Source organism: Vipera berus (assembly GCF_964194415.1).
Source record: "Vipera berus genome assembly, chromosome: 3".
Taxonomy (NCBI): domain Eukaryota; kingdom Metazoa; phylum Chordata; class Lepidosauria; order Squamata; family Viperidae; genus Vipera; species Vipera berus.
In genome coordinates, this window is record NC_138204.1 from 1,429,818 (window position 1) to 1,449,996 (window position 20,179).

At 49.2% G+C, this 20,179-nt stretch overlaps 1 protein-coding gene across 1 annotated transcript in view; it reads left to right on the forward strand.

The window, feature by feature from the left end:
• Nucleotides 1-11,793, forward strand: part of RPRD1B (regulation of nuclear pre-mRNA domain containing 1B) — a 41,759-nt gene extending 29,966 nt beyond the window's left edge. The window contains exon 7 of the mRNA XM_081323819.1: nucleotides 9,559-11,793. Within this exon, the coding sequence (XP_081179945.1) occupies nucleotides 9,559-9,708 (150 nt within the window). The 3' untranslated portion in view covers nucleotides 9,709-11,793. The remainder of the gene's footprint in view (nucleotides 1-9,558) is intronic.
• The last annotated feature ends 8,386 nt before the right edge of the window (nucleotides 11,794-20,179 follow it).

The following is a 20,179-nucleotide window of genomic DNA, read 5'->3' on the forward strand; positions in this document are numbered from 1 at the left end:
ACTTTTCCCCAAAATAAGCCCTAGCTTGATTTTTATGGGGCGGGCCTAATATACGCCCTACCCCCCAAATAAGCCCTACTTTTGGGGCGAGGCACACACCTAAAAATCAAGCTGGGGTGGGGGCGTGGAGCTGCCACACGTGCCCCGCCAGCCCTCTCCTGCTGACCCTCTCCTTCTGCGGCATCTTCCACAGCCAGGCCTGCATTTCTCAGTCACAGGCCTTTCCGGAAGGCCTCTGCAGCCGAGAGCCGAGCTATGGATCAAATACATAGCTCGGTACTCAGCTGCAGAGGCCTTCCAAAAAGGCCTGACTGTGAAGTACAGGCCAGAATTCAGCTGCTCCTTTAGCCCCAGAAGAAGTGGAGCCGGCTGGGCGGTGTTGTCGGTGCCGGAGGTAAGTATGAAAGACACACACACCTCCAAAAATAAGACCTGGTGCCTCTTCTGGAGTAAAATAAAAATAAGACCCAGTCTTATTTTCAGGGAAACACGGGTGGTCCACCCGGCTGCTCGGGCAGGAAACCCACTACTATTTCTTCCCTCCTTCCTCGTCCAATCTTTGCGCAGAACTTTGCAGACGGACAGGCAAGTTCATTTTGCCTCTGCTGGGGGGTCAGGAAATTACAGATTGTCCTTGAGTGACGGCCACCATGGAGCCCAAAATTTCTCCTGCTAAGTGAGACATTCGTTACGTGACATTTTAAGACCTTCTTCGCCACACCTGCAGCTGATAAGTCAGTCACCGGTCGCTAAGCAAATCCGGCTTCCGCCAGTGACTCTGCTTGTCACACGGTTGGAAAAGGGGATCATGCGATCTGCCCCCCCCCCCCCGAGACACTGTGCAACCGTCATCAGTTGCCAAGTGTCTGAATTTTGACCACGTGACCCTGGGGAGGCTGCAACGGTCGTAAGTGTGAGAACTGGTCCTGAGTCTCTCTTTTTTTTTTGTGCCGTTGTAACTTGGAACAAATAGTTGTAAGTGGAGGACTGTTGTGGGATGGATGGACAGCCGGCATTAACAGTCCAACATCAATTGTTTTCAAGCGGGTTAAGGCCTCACCAAATCAGGGAAGCCTCTGGATATCTTGCGATAGCCCCAGAACTTAGAAAGGATGACTTCGCAAGAAAGAGGAGTGAGTGCAAGCGTGGAGCCAATTTCCAGCAGGCACCGTATTTAAACATGCTTGGGGTAAGAACATGTCCATTGTATCAGTGAGAGTCCTAGTAGACAATCCCTTAAATATGAGCCAGCCGTGTGCTGCAGCTGCCAAAAAAGCCAACACAGTGCTAGGCTGCATTAACAGAGGGAGAAAATCAAGATCAAGTGAAGTATTAATACCACTTTACAAGGCCTCGGTAAAGCCACACTTGGAATACTGCATCCAATTTTGGTCACCATGATGTAAAAAAGACGTTGAGACTCTGGAAAGAGTGCAGAGAAGAGCAACAAAGATGATCAGGGGACTGGAGGCTAAAACATACAAGGAACAGCTGCTGGAATTGGGCATGTCTAGTTTAACGAAGAGAAGGGTGAGGGGTGACATGATAGCAGCGTTCCAATATCTCAGGGGCTACCCCAAAGAAGAGGGAGTCAAGCTATTCTCCAAAGCACCAGAAGGCAGGACAAGAAGAAACGGATGGAAACTCATCAAGGAGAGAAGCAACCTCAAACTAAGGAGAAACTTCCTGACAGTGAGGACAATTAACCAGCGGAACTGCTTCCCTCCAGAAGCGGTGAATGCTCCAACACTGGTGGCTTTTAAGAAGAGACTGAACAGTCACTTGTCTGAAATGGTATAGGGTTTCCTGCCCGAGCAGGGGGTTGGACTAGATGACCTCCAAGGTCCTTTCCAACTATTATTATTTAGTAGTAGTAGTAGTAGTATCAGTATCTGAGAAGAATTTAAAAGAATAAAATCAAACTCGAAGGGCACGTGGCTCGGTGGACCAGTGGCTCTTTTTCTGCCATCCATTTTCTGTGTTGCCAAGCAATTCTCCAGCTATCCAGTGATTCAAATAGCTAATTCTCGTCTTTCTCACTTAACAAATATTGACAGATTTCAGTAAACGTCGCTAAGCATGTTTGGTGTTTCAGTATATAAAATTCGCCCTTCGAGTTGCTTAGGTAGGATGTCTTCATTTCGAGATTTTCATTTAATAAATCCATTTCCCCGAACTTATTTTTTTAAAAAATCTGACTCTTTGACTATCACTTTTAACTTTCACTAGCCAATTTTTCTTTCCTTTTTTTGTCTCCTTATCTAGCTTAATCTATTGTTTTGTTTTTCTTTTAAAAATGCCGTGTCGGTACAGTATATCTCAGAAGGGCTGCTAAGCAGGTGACTGGCTGGCGATCTGAAATGTTAAAATCCGGATTTAGAGGTTGCTGCCGACCTCCAGCATTTTCTTGGCCAGTTGCAGAATCTGGGTTGTTCCTATAAAATGTCTGTATGGTTCCCTGGTTGGGACCGCTCTTCCCAGGCCTGAACTCGCTCCGGCTGAGTGAGAGAGAGAGAGAGAGAGAGAGAATATGTGTGTGTGTGTGTGTGTGTGTGTGTGTGTGTGTTGCCAAAAAGGAGGGCTAGAGCTGCCTCCCTAAACCCCACACAGAGAACAAAGGGGCCAGGAAAGGACGTGCAGCCGTTTAGTCTTTGGGCAACCAGACCAAGAAAAACGTCAGAATAGAATAGAGTAGAATATAGAATTAAGAGTAGATCAGAATACAATTAGAATAGAATAGACTTACAATGGAATGGAATGGGAATAGGAATAGAATTAGTATTAGAATAAGAATAGAATTAGAGTAGAATAGACAGATTGTAGAATAGAATAGAATAACAATAGAATAAGAATAAGAATAGAATAATAATGAATAGAATAGAATAAGAATTAGAATAGAATAATAATAATAATAATAATAATAATAATAATAATAATAATAATAATAATAATAATAATAATAATAATAATAATAATAATAATAATAATAATACCTTTATTGTCAAACATACAGGCAGTCCTCGACTTAACAACCATTCATTCAGTGACCCAGGGCCTCTCCCACCCCCTGAGGCAGCCCCTGCTCTGCCTAATGACTGGAGTGGGGGGATGTCGTGGCTGGGCGTGCCTCTCTTTACTACAGGACGGAAATCCTGGGCTAGGTTGACTGCTTGTGATATAGCAGTGTGCTATAGTAAGCCGAGGGCCACTGCTTCACCACAGCCACAACCTAAATGCTCTAATTCTGGGCTCAGTTCAGTAAAGGTAGTCCTTGGCTCATAAGAGTTCGTTTAGTGACCGGTCAAAGTTACGCCGGCCCTGAAAACAGTGATTTGCAATCGGTTTTCTCACAACCATTGCAGCGTCCCGTGATTTACGTCTAGACGTTTGGCAGCTGACTCCTATTTATGACGGTCGCGACGTCTCATGTGTGTCACATGATCCCCTTTTGTGACCTTCTGAGCAGCAAAGGCCACGGGGTAAGCCAGATTCGCTTAACGACCGTGTCACTCACCTAACAACTGCAGCAATTCGCTTCCCAACCGGGGCGAGAAAAGTTGCAAAACGGGGCAAAGTCCACTTAGCAATTGTTTCGCTTAGCAACGGAGCTTTGGGGCTCAGTTGCGGTCGTACGCCGAGGACTACCTGTGTCCATAACGTGGAAATGTGATGTCGTAAGTTGAGGACTACTGCTTTACAAAGCAGCGCCCTAATGATTGTAATCCTGGCGCTCAATTGACGTACCTCTGATGTAATGTCGTAAGATGAGGACTACGGCTTCACAACAGCTGCCACATAATGGACCGTAATTCTGGGCTCCGTTGACGACTACCTCTAACGTAGTGACGGAATGTCGTAAGTCGAGACTGGCCACGGTGTTAGCAGATGGGTGCATATACGCACCCTGCAACTCCCCTTTTATTTATTTATTTATTTATTTATTTATTTATTTATTTATTTATTTATTTATTTATTTATTTATTTATTTATTTATTTATTTATTTATTTATTATTGGGGCTTATATGCCGCCCTATCTCCCGAAGGACTCAGGGCGGCTAACAACAGTAACATATAATAAATACAGAAGTTAAGATAAAAAATTAAAATTAAAGGCCTCTGTACAATAAATTAAATTTTATCCCGTACCTTCGTTGGCTTCCTGTGCCCCCTTTTGTAAAGCAGGATGCAGGCCCATCCCAAGTATAGTTTTTGTGTTGTTTTTTTAAACTGCATCTCCAAAGCAAGGGTGTAAAATGCGAGGCTTTGCTCCTCCGCCAGGAAGCTCTGCAACACCTAACACACACACACACACACACCCGTTTTTTTAAATTTTCTGCAGAGTTGGAGGAAAACATGGGCAGAGATTGGGTTTGACTGGAAGGTGGAAAATATATGAACAAACAGGAAACGGGCACTGAGAGGAGAAATGGGTGATAGGGAAATTCAGCCAAAAAAAAAAAAAGGAACAAGAAGGCGTATATTCTAAATTAGTGGAGTGCAATCTTAGCAAATTTAAGACTTGTGGACTTCAATTCCCAGAATTCTCCAGCCAGCAAAGCTGGCTCAGAAATTCTAGGAGTTGAGGTCCGCCGGTCTTAAAATCGCCAAGATTGGACAATCCTGTTTTAAATGAAGGCGGCTTTGCTAACTGAAAATCTCCATCAATTGCTAGCTGTTAAGTTTGTGAACGATAACAGCCCTGAGTGGCAAATCCGTGGAGTGATCTGATTGTTGAACAGAGTCCCTTGTATTTTTCAATCAATCAATCAATCAATCAATCACAGAATAGAGCTGAAAGGGACCTTAGAGGTCTTCTAGTCCAGCCCCCCACTCAAACAGGAGAACCTATACTATCTCAGACATGTGACTGTCCAGTCTCTTCTTAAAAACCTCCAGTGTTGGAGCATTCACCGCTTCTGGAGGCAGGTTGTTCCACTGGTTAATTGTCCTCGCTATTAGGAAGTTTCTCCTTAATTCCAGGTTGTTTCTCTCTTTGGTTAGTTTCCAACCATTGTTTCTTGTCCTGCCTTCAGGTGCTTTGGAGAATAATTTGACCCCCTCTCTTCTTTGGGGCAGCCCCTCAAATACTGGAATGCTGCTATCATGTCTCCCCCAGTCCTTCTTTTCTCTAGAACTAGCCATTCCCAAATCCTGCAACCGTTCTTTGTATGTTTTAGACTCCAGGCGTTTAATCATCTTATTTGCTCTTCTCTTCACTTTTTCCTTTTTTTGGATATGGTGACCAAAATTAGCTGCAGGATTCCAGGTGTGGCCTTACTAAGGCTTTGTAAAGCTGTACTAACACTTGACGTGATCTTGATTCTGTGCCTCTGTTTATACAACCCAGGATTGTATTGGCTTTTTTGGCTGCTGCTGCACACGGCTGGCTCACGGCCAAGTGATCGTCCACGAGGACTCCAAGGTCCCTCTCGCATTGACTATTTTTTAGCCAGATCTTGCCTCCTCTGTACTTGTACCTTTGGGGGTTTTCCTGCCCAGGTGTAAAACCTGGCTTTTCTCCACATTAAATATCACTTTGTCGGATAGGGCCCGTTATTTTTTTGTAGAGTCTTTAAAACCTGAAATTTCCTTGTCTGCTACGCTGGACCAGAGCCCCAGCGTGACTCCTGCGTTGCTCGTCTTTTGTCGCACCCGCCAAACGTCGTGTGGCCTTTTTGAGCCGTAGTTACTTTCTTGGTCTGGCTGCATCTTCGCTTGAAGTTGCTTCCTTTTAAGGGGATTTTGAAATCTTTCGTGGATGGAGACCAGCAGTCTGGAAGCAGGCGAGGAATCCGTGGGTGGACTGGTGCCATTCGGCTTCCAGATGATCTCTGCGTTTTGCAAAGACACACGAGACAAAATCAGCAGGGCTGATCAACATGGAAGAGCGGGTCCTGGCAACTGTTTTTCCTGCGTTTTGCTGGCTGTCAGCTGGGCCTGGGGTAAGAGAGGTCCTTCCCAGTAGGGCTGTGCCCTTAACACGTGTCCCATGAACACATTACGTGGCCTCCCCCTGGTCTCCCCTCTACAGGTCACCCTTGACTTACATCTATTCATTTAGTGACTGGGGCCCTGAAAAAACGATGCATGACCATTTTTCACACTAAAGAAGACCGTTGCAGCGTTCCCGGGGTCACGTGATTAAAATTCGGACACTTGGCAACTGACCCGTATTTACGACGGTTGCAGCGTCCCCGAGGGGGGTGGTGTCACGTGATCCCCTTTTGCCACCTTCGACGAGCAGAGCCCACGGGGAAGCCAGGTTCATTTAAAAACCCAGTTGCTAACTTAACAACTGCAGTGATTCACTTAACAGCCGCGGCAAGAAAGGTTGTAAAACGAGGCAAAGCCCCCTCAACAGCCGTCTCGCTTAATAGCGGCAACTTTGGGCTTAATCATGATTGTAGAATTGCAGAAAAGCAGGTCCCTGGAGATTCTCCATCGTCCAGGTCACGGTTGCCCCCAGACGGTTCTTTATCATCTTAATTTCTTCAAATCTGTCTTTTTTGCACGCCCATCTCTGCGTGTCCTCCCCGTTTTTCTTGCTGGTCGCTGTCAATTTCTTTTGAGCTCTTTTCGCATTGAAAACATGCACACCAGTTTTGGGAAGAACGAGGACGTCGATCTTCCTTCTGCGTTCCCTGTCATTCATTGATCGTTGAAGATCCTTGTCCCAAAGGGGCTTTTTTTTCAAGAAGGCAACTGGACTTTCTTGTTTTTCCTTTGAAGACGTCTCGCTTCTCATCCCAGAAGCTTCCTCAGGTTCTGAGTGGAGGGTGGAGGATGGAAGCTGTCTGCAAGGAGTATAAATCCTTCTGTTCCCCACCACCCGGTCAAAGCTGAAGAAGCTTCTGGGAGGAGAAGCGAAACGTCTCCAAGGAAAAATCCAGTTGCCTCTTGGAAAAGCGCCTTGCACAAAAAGCATGTGCCACATTTTCCTTGAGGGTAAACACCTGGTGCTCTTTCGCCGCAAAATAACACCCAGGATGTGCGGAGGCACCTTAATCGTCTGCTTTCTCCTTCGGTCAGGGCATCATAATAATAATAATGGATTTGCTGCGGCAGCCGTCAGATTAGGGGGAAGTCCTGTAAGCGCCATAGTGTGAAGTGCTGGAGGGTGGCTTTCCACACCCACCCAGGCGGTCCTCGATTTAGAGCCGGTTGCTTGCCGGCCACTCCAAGTTGTGACCTCCCTGGAAAAAGGGAGGGGTGACCCCTTTCCACAGGTCCGATGATCGGCAGCCCGGCGCCCGCACTTTGTGTGGCTGGCCGCCGTCCTGCGTTCATACGACCGTGTTTCATGAGGGTTTTCAGCAAAACTGCGCCATTGCGCTCAATGGGCTTGCTTAGCAACGGCTGGTTGTGACATCGGGATGGTGAAGGGGCTGATCCGTTTTGGGGCCGTCGCGACAGGTCACCACGATGGGAGGACCCCCTCCCTTGTCCCAGAGGCTCCCCGCAGCGGCCAAAATGGAACTGGGCAGAGGAGCTGGGAACGGCTCCTGCGGCAGGCAGCCGCTATAAATAGTCTGCCATTAAAAGAGACGCCTTGCCCTCCCCCCCCCCCCGAGCCTCTGGAGGGTGAGGGGCTGCTCAGCCGGCATCATTTCCACCAAAGCCACCACTTCACACCCTCACCACACACACACACACCCTCTTCAGCTAGTGAGGGGTGTGTGTGTGTTACGCTGCTGATTTTAAGAAACAGATGATTCCTTCCTTGCTTGCTTCCTTCCCTCCCCCCTTTCTTTTTTCCTTCCCTCCTCCTCCCACCCTCTTTCTTTCTCTCCCTCCCTCCCTCCCACCTTCCTTCCTTTACCCCCTCTCTCTCTCTTTCTTTCTTTCTTTCCTTTCTTTTTCTCCCTCCCTTCCCCCTTTCTTCTCTCTCTTTCTTTCTCTCCCTCCTTTCCCCCTCTCTCCTTCCTTTCTTTCTTTCTTTCTTTCTTTCTTTCTTTCTTTCTTTCTTTCTTTCTTTCTTTCTTTCTTTCTTTCTTTCTTTCTTTCTTTCCTTTCTTTTTCTCCCTCCCTTCCCCCTTTCTTCTCTCTCTTTCTTTCTCTCCCTCCTTTCCCCCTCTTTCTTTCTTTCTTTCTTTCTTTCTTTCTTTCTTTCTTTCCTTTCTTTTTCTCCCTCCCTTCCCCCTTTCTTCTCTCTCTCTTTCTTTCTCTCCCTCCTTTCCCCCTCTTTCTTTCTTTCTTTCTTTCTTTCTTTCTTTCTTTCTTTCTTTCTTTCTTTCTTTCTTTCTTCTTTCTTTCTTTCTTCTTTCTTCTTTCTTTCTTTCTTTCTTTCTTTCTTTCTTTCTTTCTTTCTTTCTTTCTTTCTTTCTTTCTTTCTTTCTTTCTTTCTTTCTTTCCCTCCTTCCTTTCCCCTCTCTCTCTCTCTTTCTTTCTCCTTCCTTCCTTCCTTCCTTCCTTCCTTCCTTCCTTCCTTCCTTCCTTCCTTCCTTCCTTCCTTCCTTCCTCCTATCCTTCAACCACATTTCTCTCTGTTCTGGAGGCCTTCTTCTGCGCGTCTTTTGCGGCTGCCCCATCCTTTCTCCAGCATCCCCATCGCTGTGCTGAGAATACAGACCGGAGCTGTGCTTGGAGTGCATTTTACAGCTTTATTTATTCCTTGCAAAATTTCACATCCACTCCTGGTAACTCCAGGCGCCTTAGAGAAGTGAAACCCCGCCACAAAACTCAACAAACACCCCTCCTCCTTCCCCGTGACAGCAATCAAGTCAACCATTTGACGGGTTTCCTATCTCTCTCTCCGGGGTCTCCAGACCCCCTGGCAGAAGCCCGTCTTCAGGGCCTTTTGAAAGAGTGTGTGTGTGTGGGGGGGCAATCTTACCTCAGCAGGGATGGTGTTCCACAGCAAAGGAGTCACCACGGAGAAGGCCCTCCTTCTTGGTCCCACCAGATGGGCTTCCTTAGGAGAGGAGATCTGTCACAGCCTCTGCCTCCCCACGCTGGTGGCTCAAGTGGATGCAGCTTGAGAAATGGCCGGCCTTCCATATCTTAACACCGCGGCCCCCAACCTTTTGGGTACCGGGGAGCGGCTCCGCGGAGAGAGGTTTTTCCACGGACCGGAGCGGGCCTGCTTTTCTGTGCAGCCTGCCTCCCACCGATGGGGCTTCCCTTCTTTGCGTGGACCGGCTTCTGGCATGCCGGGGCCCGGTACCGGTCCACGGCCCCGGGGTTGGGGACCCCGGTCTTAAAACGTTAAATCTCGGCAACTGGACCACAGTTTATTAAAACCGAGACGTTTCGTTACTCGCCCAAGCAGCTTCTTCAGTCGAGAAGTCATCCAGATGGTCCCAAAGATTCACGTTCGGAGCTGAAGAAGCTTCGTGGATGAGAAGCGAAACGTCTTCAAGGGGGGGAAAAAAAGCAAAGCTTTAGTTTTACGTACCGTTTTTATCCTTGGGGTGTTTCGGGGCACACTGACCAGCGTCCCTTTTTGGAGTAAGGTGGGCAACTCAGAACTTCAGAAATGCGGAAAAGCAAATTAATTCATGTCCTCCCCCTCTCCCTCCCTCTCTTCCTTTCCCCCTTCCCCCCCCCTCCCTTTCCAGGAGTACAAGCAGAAGCTGGCCCGGGTCACCCAGGTGCGCAAAGAGCTGAAGTCCCACATCCAGAGTCTGCCGGACCTGTCGCTGCTGCCCAACGTCACTGGTGGGCTGGCGCCCCTCCCGTCTGCTGGGGACCTTTTCTCTACTGACTAGGACACGGGGGAGGGGGTCCGCCTCGCCCGCCCACCTGCCCTGGACCCCCCTCCCCGGCAGGAGGCGCCTCCGGCGGGATGAGGAATCCTCGCGGGAAGCCGATCTCGGAAGGGACGGGCAGAGACCCCCGCCGTGGCCCGTCTCCAACTCCACCGGGGCTGCTGCCCAGCCGGGTGGCCGGGAAGTGGGGGGTGGAGGGGGAAGGAAGTGGGCGGGGGCACAGAAGGGCACCGCCTTCGTTTTGGGTGGGAAGCAGAAGGTGTCTTTCCACGGGAAAACTCACCCTGGCGGGCACTTCCAGCACTCACAAATCATGTGTGCCCAGAGCCTTCGAAGAATTTTGATCTCTCTCTAGCTTTGTTTTTTTTTCTCCCCCATGTGTTTGAAAAAAAGAAGACTGGATTGTTTTGAGGGGGGGCCAGGGTCAATTTTGGGGGGCGGGGGGCTGTGGGTCAGGAATGGCAGAGGCAGCTGCGTGGCGGATCAGCCCGGGGACAGCCGGAACACCACCACCCCTCCCCTCCAAATGACCTCGGGTGGCCCCTTCCCCTGCTTTGAACCCTGGGACCCCGGGGTTAGCGAAAGCCCCTCCTGCTCCCCCTCCCCTTAAACAGGGGTAAGGGTAGACAGTTCAAATCCCGTGGGCTTTAGGAAAGCGTCTCCAATCCCCTCAATCTCCAAAGCTGTGAAACTTTGGCCACTTCCTTCCCTTCCTGGCTCCCGGTCTGTGGGAGGGACAGCAACAGTCAATGGGTACATCTTCTGCTCCCCAACACCACACACACACACACACACACACACACACACACACACCGCAGTGAACAGAGCCCAGACCTTTGGATCCACGCCCAGGTCGGACGAAGCCCTTTCCACTTTGCAATGCAGCCGACATAAAAATGCAAGCCTTCGTTTTGCCCCGAGACCCCCACCAAGGAGGGTGGGGGGGCTGTCCTGCTGTTTTTCAAAAGAGAGCAATGGGAAACGACCCATTCCGCCATTGCTGTGCCTTTCTTGGAGGCATCCTCTTGCCCCTTCTTTCAAGCGGGGGTGTGTGTGTCTCCAGCCTTGGCAACGTGTAACACTTGCGGACTTCAACTCCCAGAATTCCCTGGCATCAATGCATTCCTGTTCACGCGTAACCCCATTGTGGCCCGCTTACTCTCCCGTAATCCTTTCCTCTCTAATCGCTCCACTCCAATTGCTGGGGAATTCTGGCAGTTGAAATCCACCCATCTTCAAGCCAGGGTGAGAAACACTATTCTAGGTGATGTGAAGCAGAAAATGGGTCCCTTTGGTAAATAACCTAGGCTGTGAACAGCAATGTCCCATCAGGGTCTCCAAACCTGGTTACTTTTAAGACGGGTGGGCTTCAACTCCTGGAATAGCCTGGCTGGGGAATTCTGGGACTTGAAGTCCACCAGTCTGGAAGTGGCCAAGGTTGAAGACCCCTGCTTTAGAAGACTTTTGCTGCTCAAATCCCTTTGTTCTCCTTACATAGAAGGGTCGGGCTTTCTGCTTGGTGCCCACATTTGGCCCCCCTGAAATCCCTTCCATTGGGGGGGCTGTTTTGGGCCGCCAGTCCCCACCTTCTCCGTCAGCTCAGCCCAACTTGGCAGATGTGGCAGCGAACGTCTGGAGGTGCCCCAGGTGGAGAAGGCAACTTCCAGTGGTCTTTGAGTCTGGAAGCAACTGGGGCTGATCCCCTTCCCAGACCCCACAGCAGGGAGGAGCCCCCCCCTTTGCGTATGCGGGGTGCGCAAGTGAGCGTGTCCGAATCACAGCCTCCCACGTCCAGCCACCCCCATGATGTTATTCCATTCGTGGTTTCACCCTAATTGAAATCCAAGGGTGGGGGGGCGGGAGCTGTGATGGGAGACCCCCCTCTCCCCCTTTCCCCTCCCCACAGTGTGGTCTTTCGGCTCTTGGTCTGATCCGCCTCCCCCCCCCCAAAGGCATTTTCTTAAACCTGTACATGAATCAGTTTAGAGATTTAGAGGGACAGGCTGTCCTTTTAGCAGCGGTATATTCTGAAATGTCTCATAAATATATTTTTGAATAAAGAGGGTGTCATTTGATGGGCGAGAAGCTGCTTCCTGGCGTCCTTTTTTCCCCCCTCCCCCTCCTCTTGGAGCAAAAGAGACCCCTGAGGTGAAGTCAGGTTTTCAAGGTTTAAAGCAAGGGTGTCCAACCTTGCCCACTTGAAGACCTCTGGACTTCAATTCCCAGAGTTCCCCGGCGTTAATGCATTCCTTCTCATCCGTAGCCCATTATGGCCTGCTTACTCTCTTATAATCCTTTCCTCTGTAATCTCTTCACTCGAGAGAGGGAGGGGGAAAAAGAAACCCAGGTGTGGCTGGCTGGGGAATTCTGGGAGTTGAAGTCCACAAGTTGCCAAAGTTGGACATCTTTCATCTAAACTTTGAAACTCAGCCTTTGGATGGCCTTATACTGAGAGCATTTACACCAGTGGGCCAGTTCAGGTAGTCCTTGAGTTACGACCATCAAGGACCCTTAGCCACTATCGCCGTAAGTCATTGCAGTCATTAAGTGAGGCGGGTGATTAACTCAATGGCCGTTCTCTCTGCCCTCCCAGAGCTCTTTTTCCTCGCACCCCACATTTATTTCATCACTCTTGTTTTCTTATCCTGGCAGGTAATCCTCTACTTACGACCACTTATGTTGCTAAGCAAGGCATTTGTTGAGTGAGTTTTGCCCCATTTTGCCACCTTGCTGCCGTTGCTAAGTGAAGGCCTGCAGTTGTTCAGTTAGTCATTCTGTGCTTCCCTAAGGGTTTCCTGCCTGAGCAGGCGGTTGGACTAGAGCAGGGTTTTTCAACCAGTGGTACCCGTACCACCCGTGGTACATTGGCACCTGGCAGGTGGTACGCGACCATCCTAGGAAAGGGGTAGCGGGGGAGGGGAATGAGCTGAACCGGTGGCAGCACCGCCCAAGCCTGAGCGAGAGACGGCTGGAGCTGCAGGGCTGTCAGGGCTCAGCGGAAGTGCCAGGATCAGCGCCAGGATCCAGCTGGAGCTCGGCGCTGATCCTGGCGCTTCTGAGCCCAGAAGAAGAGCCGATCAGCTGGAAAGTTGCAGCATCTCCAGGGTCTTGTGATCTACATTCAGACGCTTGGCAACCGATTCATATTTATGATGGTCACAGTGTCCCAGCGTCATGTGAAGGGACCAAAACCTGCTGCAACCACCCAGCAGTGGGGGGGGGGGAATAAAAACCAAACACCCCCCACCCCACCCCACCCCCACTGCCAATCCTCAACAGAAATGCTCAGAACAGTGAAAACCTCGGACAGGAGGAAGAGCACCGCCGGGCGGGCAGGCAGGCGTCTTGCTCGGCTGTGGCTCGGGGGGGGCACTTTATTCAGTGCCATTGCAACTTCGAGCAGTCACTAAGCGAACTGTTGTAAGTCGAGGACTCCCAGTACTTCATCACTTTTTCCCTTTTTTTTTTTTTTGATCATCTAGTTTTTGACACCTTGCTAGGTGACTGGTGGTGCTCGGATGTTGCCATATCCTAAAAATGGTACAATGGGTGAAAAGGTTGAAAAGCCCTGGACTAGAAGACCTCCAAGGTCCCTTCCAACTTTTTTATTATTATTATTATTATTATTATTATTATTATTATTATTATTATTATTATTATTATTATTATTATTATTATTATTATTATTATTATTATTATTATTATTATTATTATTATTATTTTTTTCAAAACTGCCCATCTTCCTCACAGGAGGACTCTGGGTGACATATAATCTCCATATTTATTAACTTTCTAGGTCTCGGGCTCTGGTTGGTTTATAATAGTGTAATAAAACAGTATAAACACATGGATAAAAGCACAGATTAAAAAAACGAGAGTTCAGAACCCAACTAAAACCGGTTTGGTCAGCGATTAGCTGCGCGTTTCAATCCAGAACTCTTAAGAATCCGGGGCCTTGCTTGGCCAACCCCCCCACCCCTTTGTGGCTGCTGGGACACAAAAGGGTTGTGCGAAAATACTCGTGGCTGACCATGTTGTTTGCAGCCAAGCCACTGTGGCTTGGACACCCCGTTCGTGGCTTTGTGGAGCAAACCCAGCCAACTCCCCAAAGGAGAATATTTGTAGGTCAGGCTAGAACTCTGTGTGTGTGTGTGTGTGTCCTTGTTGCTCTCTGAGCTGAGTCCTTTCCTTGCACAGGTTTTATTAGCCAACTAGGGAGCATCATCTGCTGGAAGGGAGGGGGGGGTCCATGGAGGAGGAGGAATACAGTGGGGTCCTTGGTGCTCTCTGAGCTTGGTTGTTCTCTTGCACACATTTCGTGACCCAAACTATGGTAGGTAACTTCAGTGCTAGTGTCACTAGCACTGATGATGTTCCCTAGTTGGGTCATGAAACGTCTGCAAAAAACAAGCTCAGAGAGCACCAAGGATCCCAACTCTCCTCCTCCTCCTCCTCCTCCTCCTCCTCCCTTCTAGCACTGATGAGGTTCCCTAGTTGGGTCATGAAACGTCTGCAAAAAACAAGCTCAGAGAGCACCAAGGATCCCAACTCTCCTCCTCCTCCTCCTCTTCCTCCTCCTCCTCCCCCTTTCTAGCACTGATGATGTTCCCTAGTTGGGTCATGAAACGTCTGCATAAAAACAACGAAGCTAAGAGAGCACCAAGGACCCCACAGCTCTCCCTCTCCTCCTCCTCCTCCTCCTCCTCCTCCTCCTCCTCCTCCTCCTCCTCCTCCTCCCTTCTAGCACTGATGAGGTTCCCTAGTTGGGTCATGAAACGTCTGCAAAAAACAAGCTCAGAGAGCACCAAGGATCCCAACTCTCCTCCTCCTCCTCCTCCTCCTCCTCCTCCTCCTCTTCCTCCTCCTCCTCCCCCTTTCTAGCACTGATGATGTTCCCTAGTTGGGTCATGAAACGTCTGCATAAAAACAACGAAGCTAAGAGAGCACCAAGGACCCCACAGCTCTCCCTCTCCTCCTCCTCCTCCTCCTCCTCCTCCTCCCTTCTAGCACTGATGAGGTTCCCTAGTTGGGTCATGAAACGTCTGCAAAAAACAAGCTCAGAGAGCACCAAGGATCCCAACTCTCCTCCTCCTCCTCCTCCTCCTCCTCCTCTTCCTCCTCCTCCTCCCCCTTTCTAGCACTGATGATGTTCCCTAGTTGGGTCATGAAACGTCTGCATAAAAACAACGAAGCTAAGAGAGCACCAAGGACCCCACAGCTCTCCCTCTCCTCCTCCTCCTCCTCCTCCTCCTCCTCCTCCTCCTCCTCCCTTCTAGCACTGATGAGGTTCCCTAGTTGGGTCATGAAACGTCTGCAAGGAAACAAGCCAGCTGAGAGTGCACCAAGGGCCCCAGAGGTGTTCTCCTCCTCCTCCTCCTCATCCCAACCGAGCCCAACAGGCAGTCGCTAAGTGAGTTGCATCCCATTTTATGACCGTTTTTGCCACGGTTAAGCAAATCACTGCAGTTGTTCAGCGAATCCTGGGCTCACGACAGTGGCACGCTCCTTCCATGCCACAGTCAAGGTGTCTGTCACTGGCTTTGCAACTGGCAGCTGTCATCCTCCTTCCAGCACCTTGGATGGCCAGAATAAATGTGCCACCCTCCACACACACACACACACACACACACACACACACACACACTTTTCCAGCAAAGTTGACCCAGCCAGCTAATCAGTTGCACGAAGAATTGAACCTCAGTTTTTTGTGTGTGTGTTTCCACTCTTGCTCCGGCTTGCAACTATTTTATTTCTTTTCCCTTCCAAAGTGAGATGCAGAAAACTTTTGTCACCTCTTTGTCCCTGCAGCTCAGGGCCAGATCCAGTTGGCACAAGTGGAGCCTGCTGGTCTCTGCCGGTCCGGTCCACGTCACCCTCTCTCTGCATGGTGTAGCCACAATTTGGGATGTGTTAAATGGCTTTGTGTGTGTGTGTGTGTGTGTGTGTGTGTGTGTGTGAGAGAGAGAGAGAGAGAGAGAGAGGGGGGGGGGGAGGATAACCATCTTCCTATATTTGAGGGGTTACCACAAAGAAGCAACGGATGGGAACTCATCAAGGAAAGAAGCAGCCTGGAACTAAGGAACTAAGGAGGAATTTCCTGACAGTCAGGTCAATTCACCAGTGGAACTGCTCACCTCCAGAAGTTGTGGGTGCTTCATCACTGGAAGTTTTAAAGAAGAGACTGGACGGCCATTGGTCTGAAATGGTCTAGGGCAGGGGTAGGCAACCTCGGCTCCTTTATGACTCATGGACTTCAACTCCCAGAATTCCTGAGCTGGCTGAGGAATTCTGGGAGTTGAAGTCCATGAGTCCTAAAGGAGCCGAGGTTGCCTACCCCTGGTATAGGGGCTTCCTGCTTGGGCAGTGGGTTAGACTGGAAGACCCACTCAGGTCGCTTCCACCTGTGTTATTCTAGTTCCTTTCTGCTTCTCCAAATATGGGGCTGGTGGTGGCCTTCCCCGTAGGCTGAAAAGCATGAGAGGGAAGTGGACCAGGCAAGCTGGTGAGTCCAGGAAAGGCTGCCCAGTGGGGCTTGCTGCCCCCCCCCCCGGGGGGGCCTTTGAAGAGGGAAGACAGAAGCGGGGCCACCCAGCATCCAACGAGGAGGAGGAGGAGGAGGAGGAGATCCGATGGCAAGGAGGTGTGATGGGCTGAAGAAGAACATCAGGATTATTTATGGGGAGGCAGTGGGGGAGATAGAGGGGGGGGGGAAGGTCAGGCTGACCCAGCACAGAACTTCAGGCACTCTCCCAAAGCAAAAGGAGCATAAATAGAGACCAAAAGGGGGGAATATTTGTCGGTCGCGTTGAAGTGCGAGGTCCTTGGTGCCCTGGTTGCAGATTAGAAGGGAGGGAGGGGGGAGGAGGAGGAGGACGGTGAGGTCCTTCGTGCTCTCTGGTTTCTTTCTTGCAGACATGTCATGACCCAGCTGGGCAACATCAGTACTAGGAGGAGAGGTTTTGCAGAAAGGAGGAGGAGGAGGACTAGTAGACCTGATGACGTTTCCTAGTTGGAAGATGAAACATCTGCAAGGAAACAATCCAGCTCAGGGAGCACCAAGGACCCCACAGTCGTCCTCTCCTCCTCCTCCTCCTCCTCCTCCTCCTCTCCTCCTCCTCCTCCTCCCCTCTGCAAATCCCCCTCCCTTCTAGCCCTGATGATGTTCCCTAGTTGGGTGATGAAACATCTGCAAGAAAACAGTCCAGTTCAGAGTGCACCAAAGGTCTCACAGTCCTCCTCCTCCTCCTCCTCCTCCTCCTCCTCCTCCTCCTCCTCCTCCTCTCAGCAAACCATCCTCCCTTCTAGCACTGATGATGTTCCCTGGTTGGGTCACGAAACGTCTGCAAGAAAACAGCCAAGCTCAGAGAGCACCAAGGACCCCACAGCCATCCTCCTCCTCCTCTTCTTCTTCTTCTTCTTCCTCCTCCTCCTCCCTTCTAGCCCTGATGATGTTCCCTAGTTGGGTCATGAAACATCTGCAAGAAACAGCCAAGCTCAGCATCCACCACTCCACCACATTCACCTATTTTACACCAGTCTCTTTAGACAGGCTCCCCAAAGACAAACCGAGGAAGAGTCACGGCCAGAAACTCAGCCTCTGGTGTGGACGTCTGAATTCAGTCGCTGCAATGGGACACGGGTGAGCCCTCCAGATGTGAACTGCTGTCTCGACTGATGGGTGTAAGTGGACAGATTCGAACACTGGGCACTATCTAACGAAATAAAATTCAATGGTGAAAAAAGTAAGGTTCTACATTTAGGCAGGAAAAATCAAATGCACAGGTATAGTATAGGTATAGTATACCTTGCTCAATAGTAGTAACTGTGAGAGGGATCTCGGAGTCCTAGTAGACAATCATTTAAATATATACCAGCAGTGTGCTGCAGCTGCCAAAAATGCCAACACAGTGCTAGGCTGCATCAATAGAGGGATAGAATCAAGATCAAGTGAAGTACTAATACTTTACAATGCTTTGGTAAGGCCACACCTGGAATACTGCATCCAGTTTTGGTCACCACGATGTAAAAAAGATGTCGAGACTCTAGAAAGAGTACAGAGAAGAGCAACAAAGATGATCAGGGGGATTGGAGGCTAAAACTTATAGGGAACGGTTGCTGGAATTGGGTATGTGTAGTTTAATGAAGAGAAGGGTGAGGGGTGACATGATAGCAGCCTTCCAGTATCTCAGGGTCTGCCCCAAAGAAGAGGGAGTCAAGCTCTTCTCCAAAGCACCTGAAGGCAGGAGGAGAAGCAAAGGAGGGAAACTCGTCAAGGAGAGAAGCAGCCTGGAACTAAGGAGAAACTTCCTGACAGTTAGAACAATCAACCAGTGGAACAACCTGCCTCCAGAAGTGGTGAATGCTCCAACACTGGAAGTGTTTAAGAAGAGACTGGACAGCCATTTGTCTGAAATGGGATAGGGTTTCCTGCCTGAGCAGGGGGTTGGACTAGATGACCTCCAAGGTCCCTTCCAACTTTATTATTATTATTATTATTATTATTATTATTATTATTATTATTATTATTTATTATTTATTATTATTATTATTATTATTATTTATTATTATTATTATTAGGGGAGCAGGGGGCGCAAAGGACTGCCTGCTCATCTGGCCAGGTGAAGCCTCCCCCTCTTCTGATGCGGCCAGAGAGGACAACCTGCAAGTGGGGGATTGGCCTGGGCCAGAGAAGCAATGACCAAGGCAGTGGTCAACTCCCTTTGAAGGACTGTCAGCCAGCCCCCACCAGCAACTTCTTTCTCACAGCCAAATGCCCCCCCCCGCATGTTCCCCAGGGGGACCCCAGGCTCAAAGCCTGGATAAAGAGGCTACAAGTCAACCTGAACTCTTCCTACCCGTTTGCTCCTGGTTGACTGTGCCGGAATTTGCACTTTTGATTTTTAAATGGCAACCTTTTTTTTTTAAAAGCTTCCCGGCAAAGATAGGAGTGCTAAATTAACCCTCTTTATCTGAGGAGGGGTGTGCAGCTTCTCCTTCCAGCTGGATAGATAGGAGCCAGGCCAACGGCTCCTCTGAGTTTTGAAACCGCAGCCAGCTGCGTTTCAGATAAGAGAAGCAGCAAGGGAGAGGAAAAGAAAGAGAGAGAAAGCAAGAAGGAAAGAGGGGGAGAAAGAAAGAGAGGGGGAGGGAGGAGAGGAAGAGAGAGAAAGAGAAACGGAGGGAGGGGGAGAAAGAAAGAAAGAAAGAAAAAGAGAAAAAGAAAAAGAAAGAAAAAGAAAGAGAAAAAGGAAGAGAAATAAAGAAAAAAAGAGAAAGAAAGAAAAAGAAAGAGAAAAAAGAAAGAAAAAGAAATGAAAAAGAAAAAGAAAAAAAGAAAGAAAGAAAGAGAAAGAAAGAGAAAGAAAGAGAAAAAGGAGGGAGGGAGGGGGATGGGAAGGAAGGAGGAAAGAAGAAAAAGGGAAGGAAGAGGGAGAGAAAGTGAAGATTGGGAGAGAGAAAGGGAGGAGGAGAGAAAGTGAAAGAGGGAGGAGGGGGAGAGAGAGGGAGAACAGGAAGGGAAAAGGGGGCATCAGGAGGGGGGAATGTACGGTATGGGGGGGTGAAACGGAGAGCCCAAGGAGGCCCCTGCCAGTTTTCTGCACCAGCTGGCGAAAGTGACCAGCAGGAGAGTTGATGGACGGACTTGTCAGGATTTATTTATTTATTTATTTTAATTCCATTTATATCCCGCCCTTCTCCGAAGACTCAGGGCGGCTTACAAGCTTAGCAGTAGCCTTCATTCTATGTATATGCCTGCTTATTAGGGCTTTCACACACACCCCCAAGCGGCATTATTACAAAGTCAGCTTATTGCCCCCAACAATCTGGCTCCTCATTTTACCTCCCTCGGAAGGGTTCTGGCAAGGAGAACTGGATGGCCCAACAGTGAGAGTCCAGCCCCCTTCTGGTCGGGCAGGGGACCCTCCACCATGCCAGACAAAGGGCTGCCCAGTCTCTTCTCGGAAGCCTCCAGGGACGGAGCCCCCATAACATTCGGAAGCAAGCGGTTCCCCTGGCGGATTGTCCTCCCCGTCAGGAAGTTTCTCCTTAATTCCAGGTTGCTTCTCTCCTTGGTCAGTTTCCAAACGTCGTTTCTCGTCCTGCCCTCCGGTGCTCTGGTGACACCCCCCCCCTCTTCTTTGTGGCAGCCCCTCAAATACTGGAACTCTGCTATCATGTCTCCCCTATTTCTTCTTTTCTTTAGACTGGCCAAACTCAAATCCTGCAGCCGTTCTTCGTATGTTTCAGTCTCCAGGCCTCAGATCATCTTAGTTGCTCTTCTCTGAACTTTTTCCAAACAACAACAACAACAACAACAACAACAACAACAACAACAATAATAATAATAATAATAATAATAATAATAATAATAATAATAATAAATAATAATAATAATAATAATAATAATAATAAAGTTGGAAGGGACCTTGGAGGTCATCTAGTCCAACCCCCTGCTCAGGCAGGAAACCCT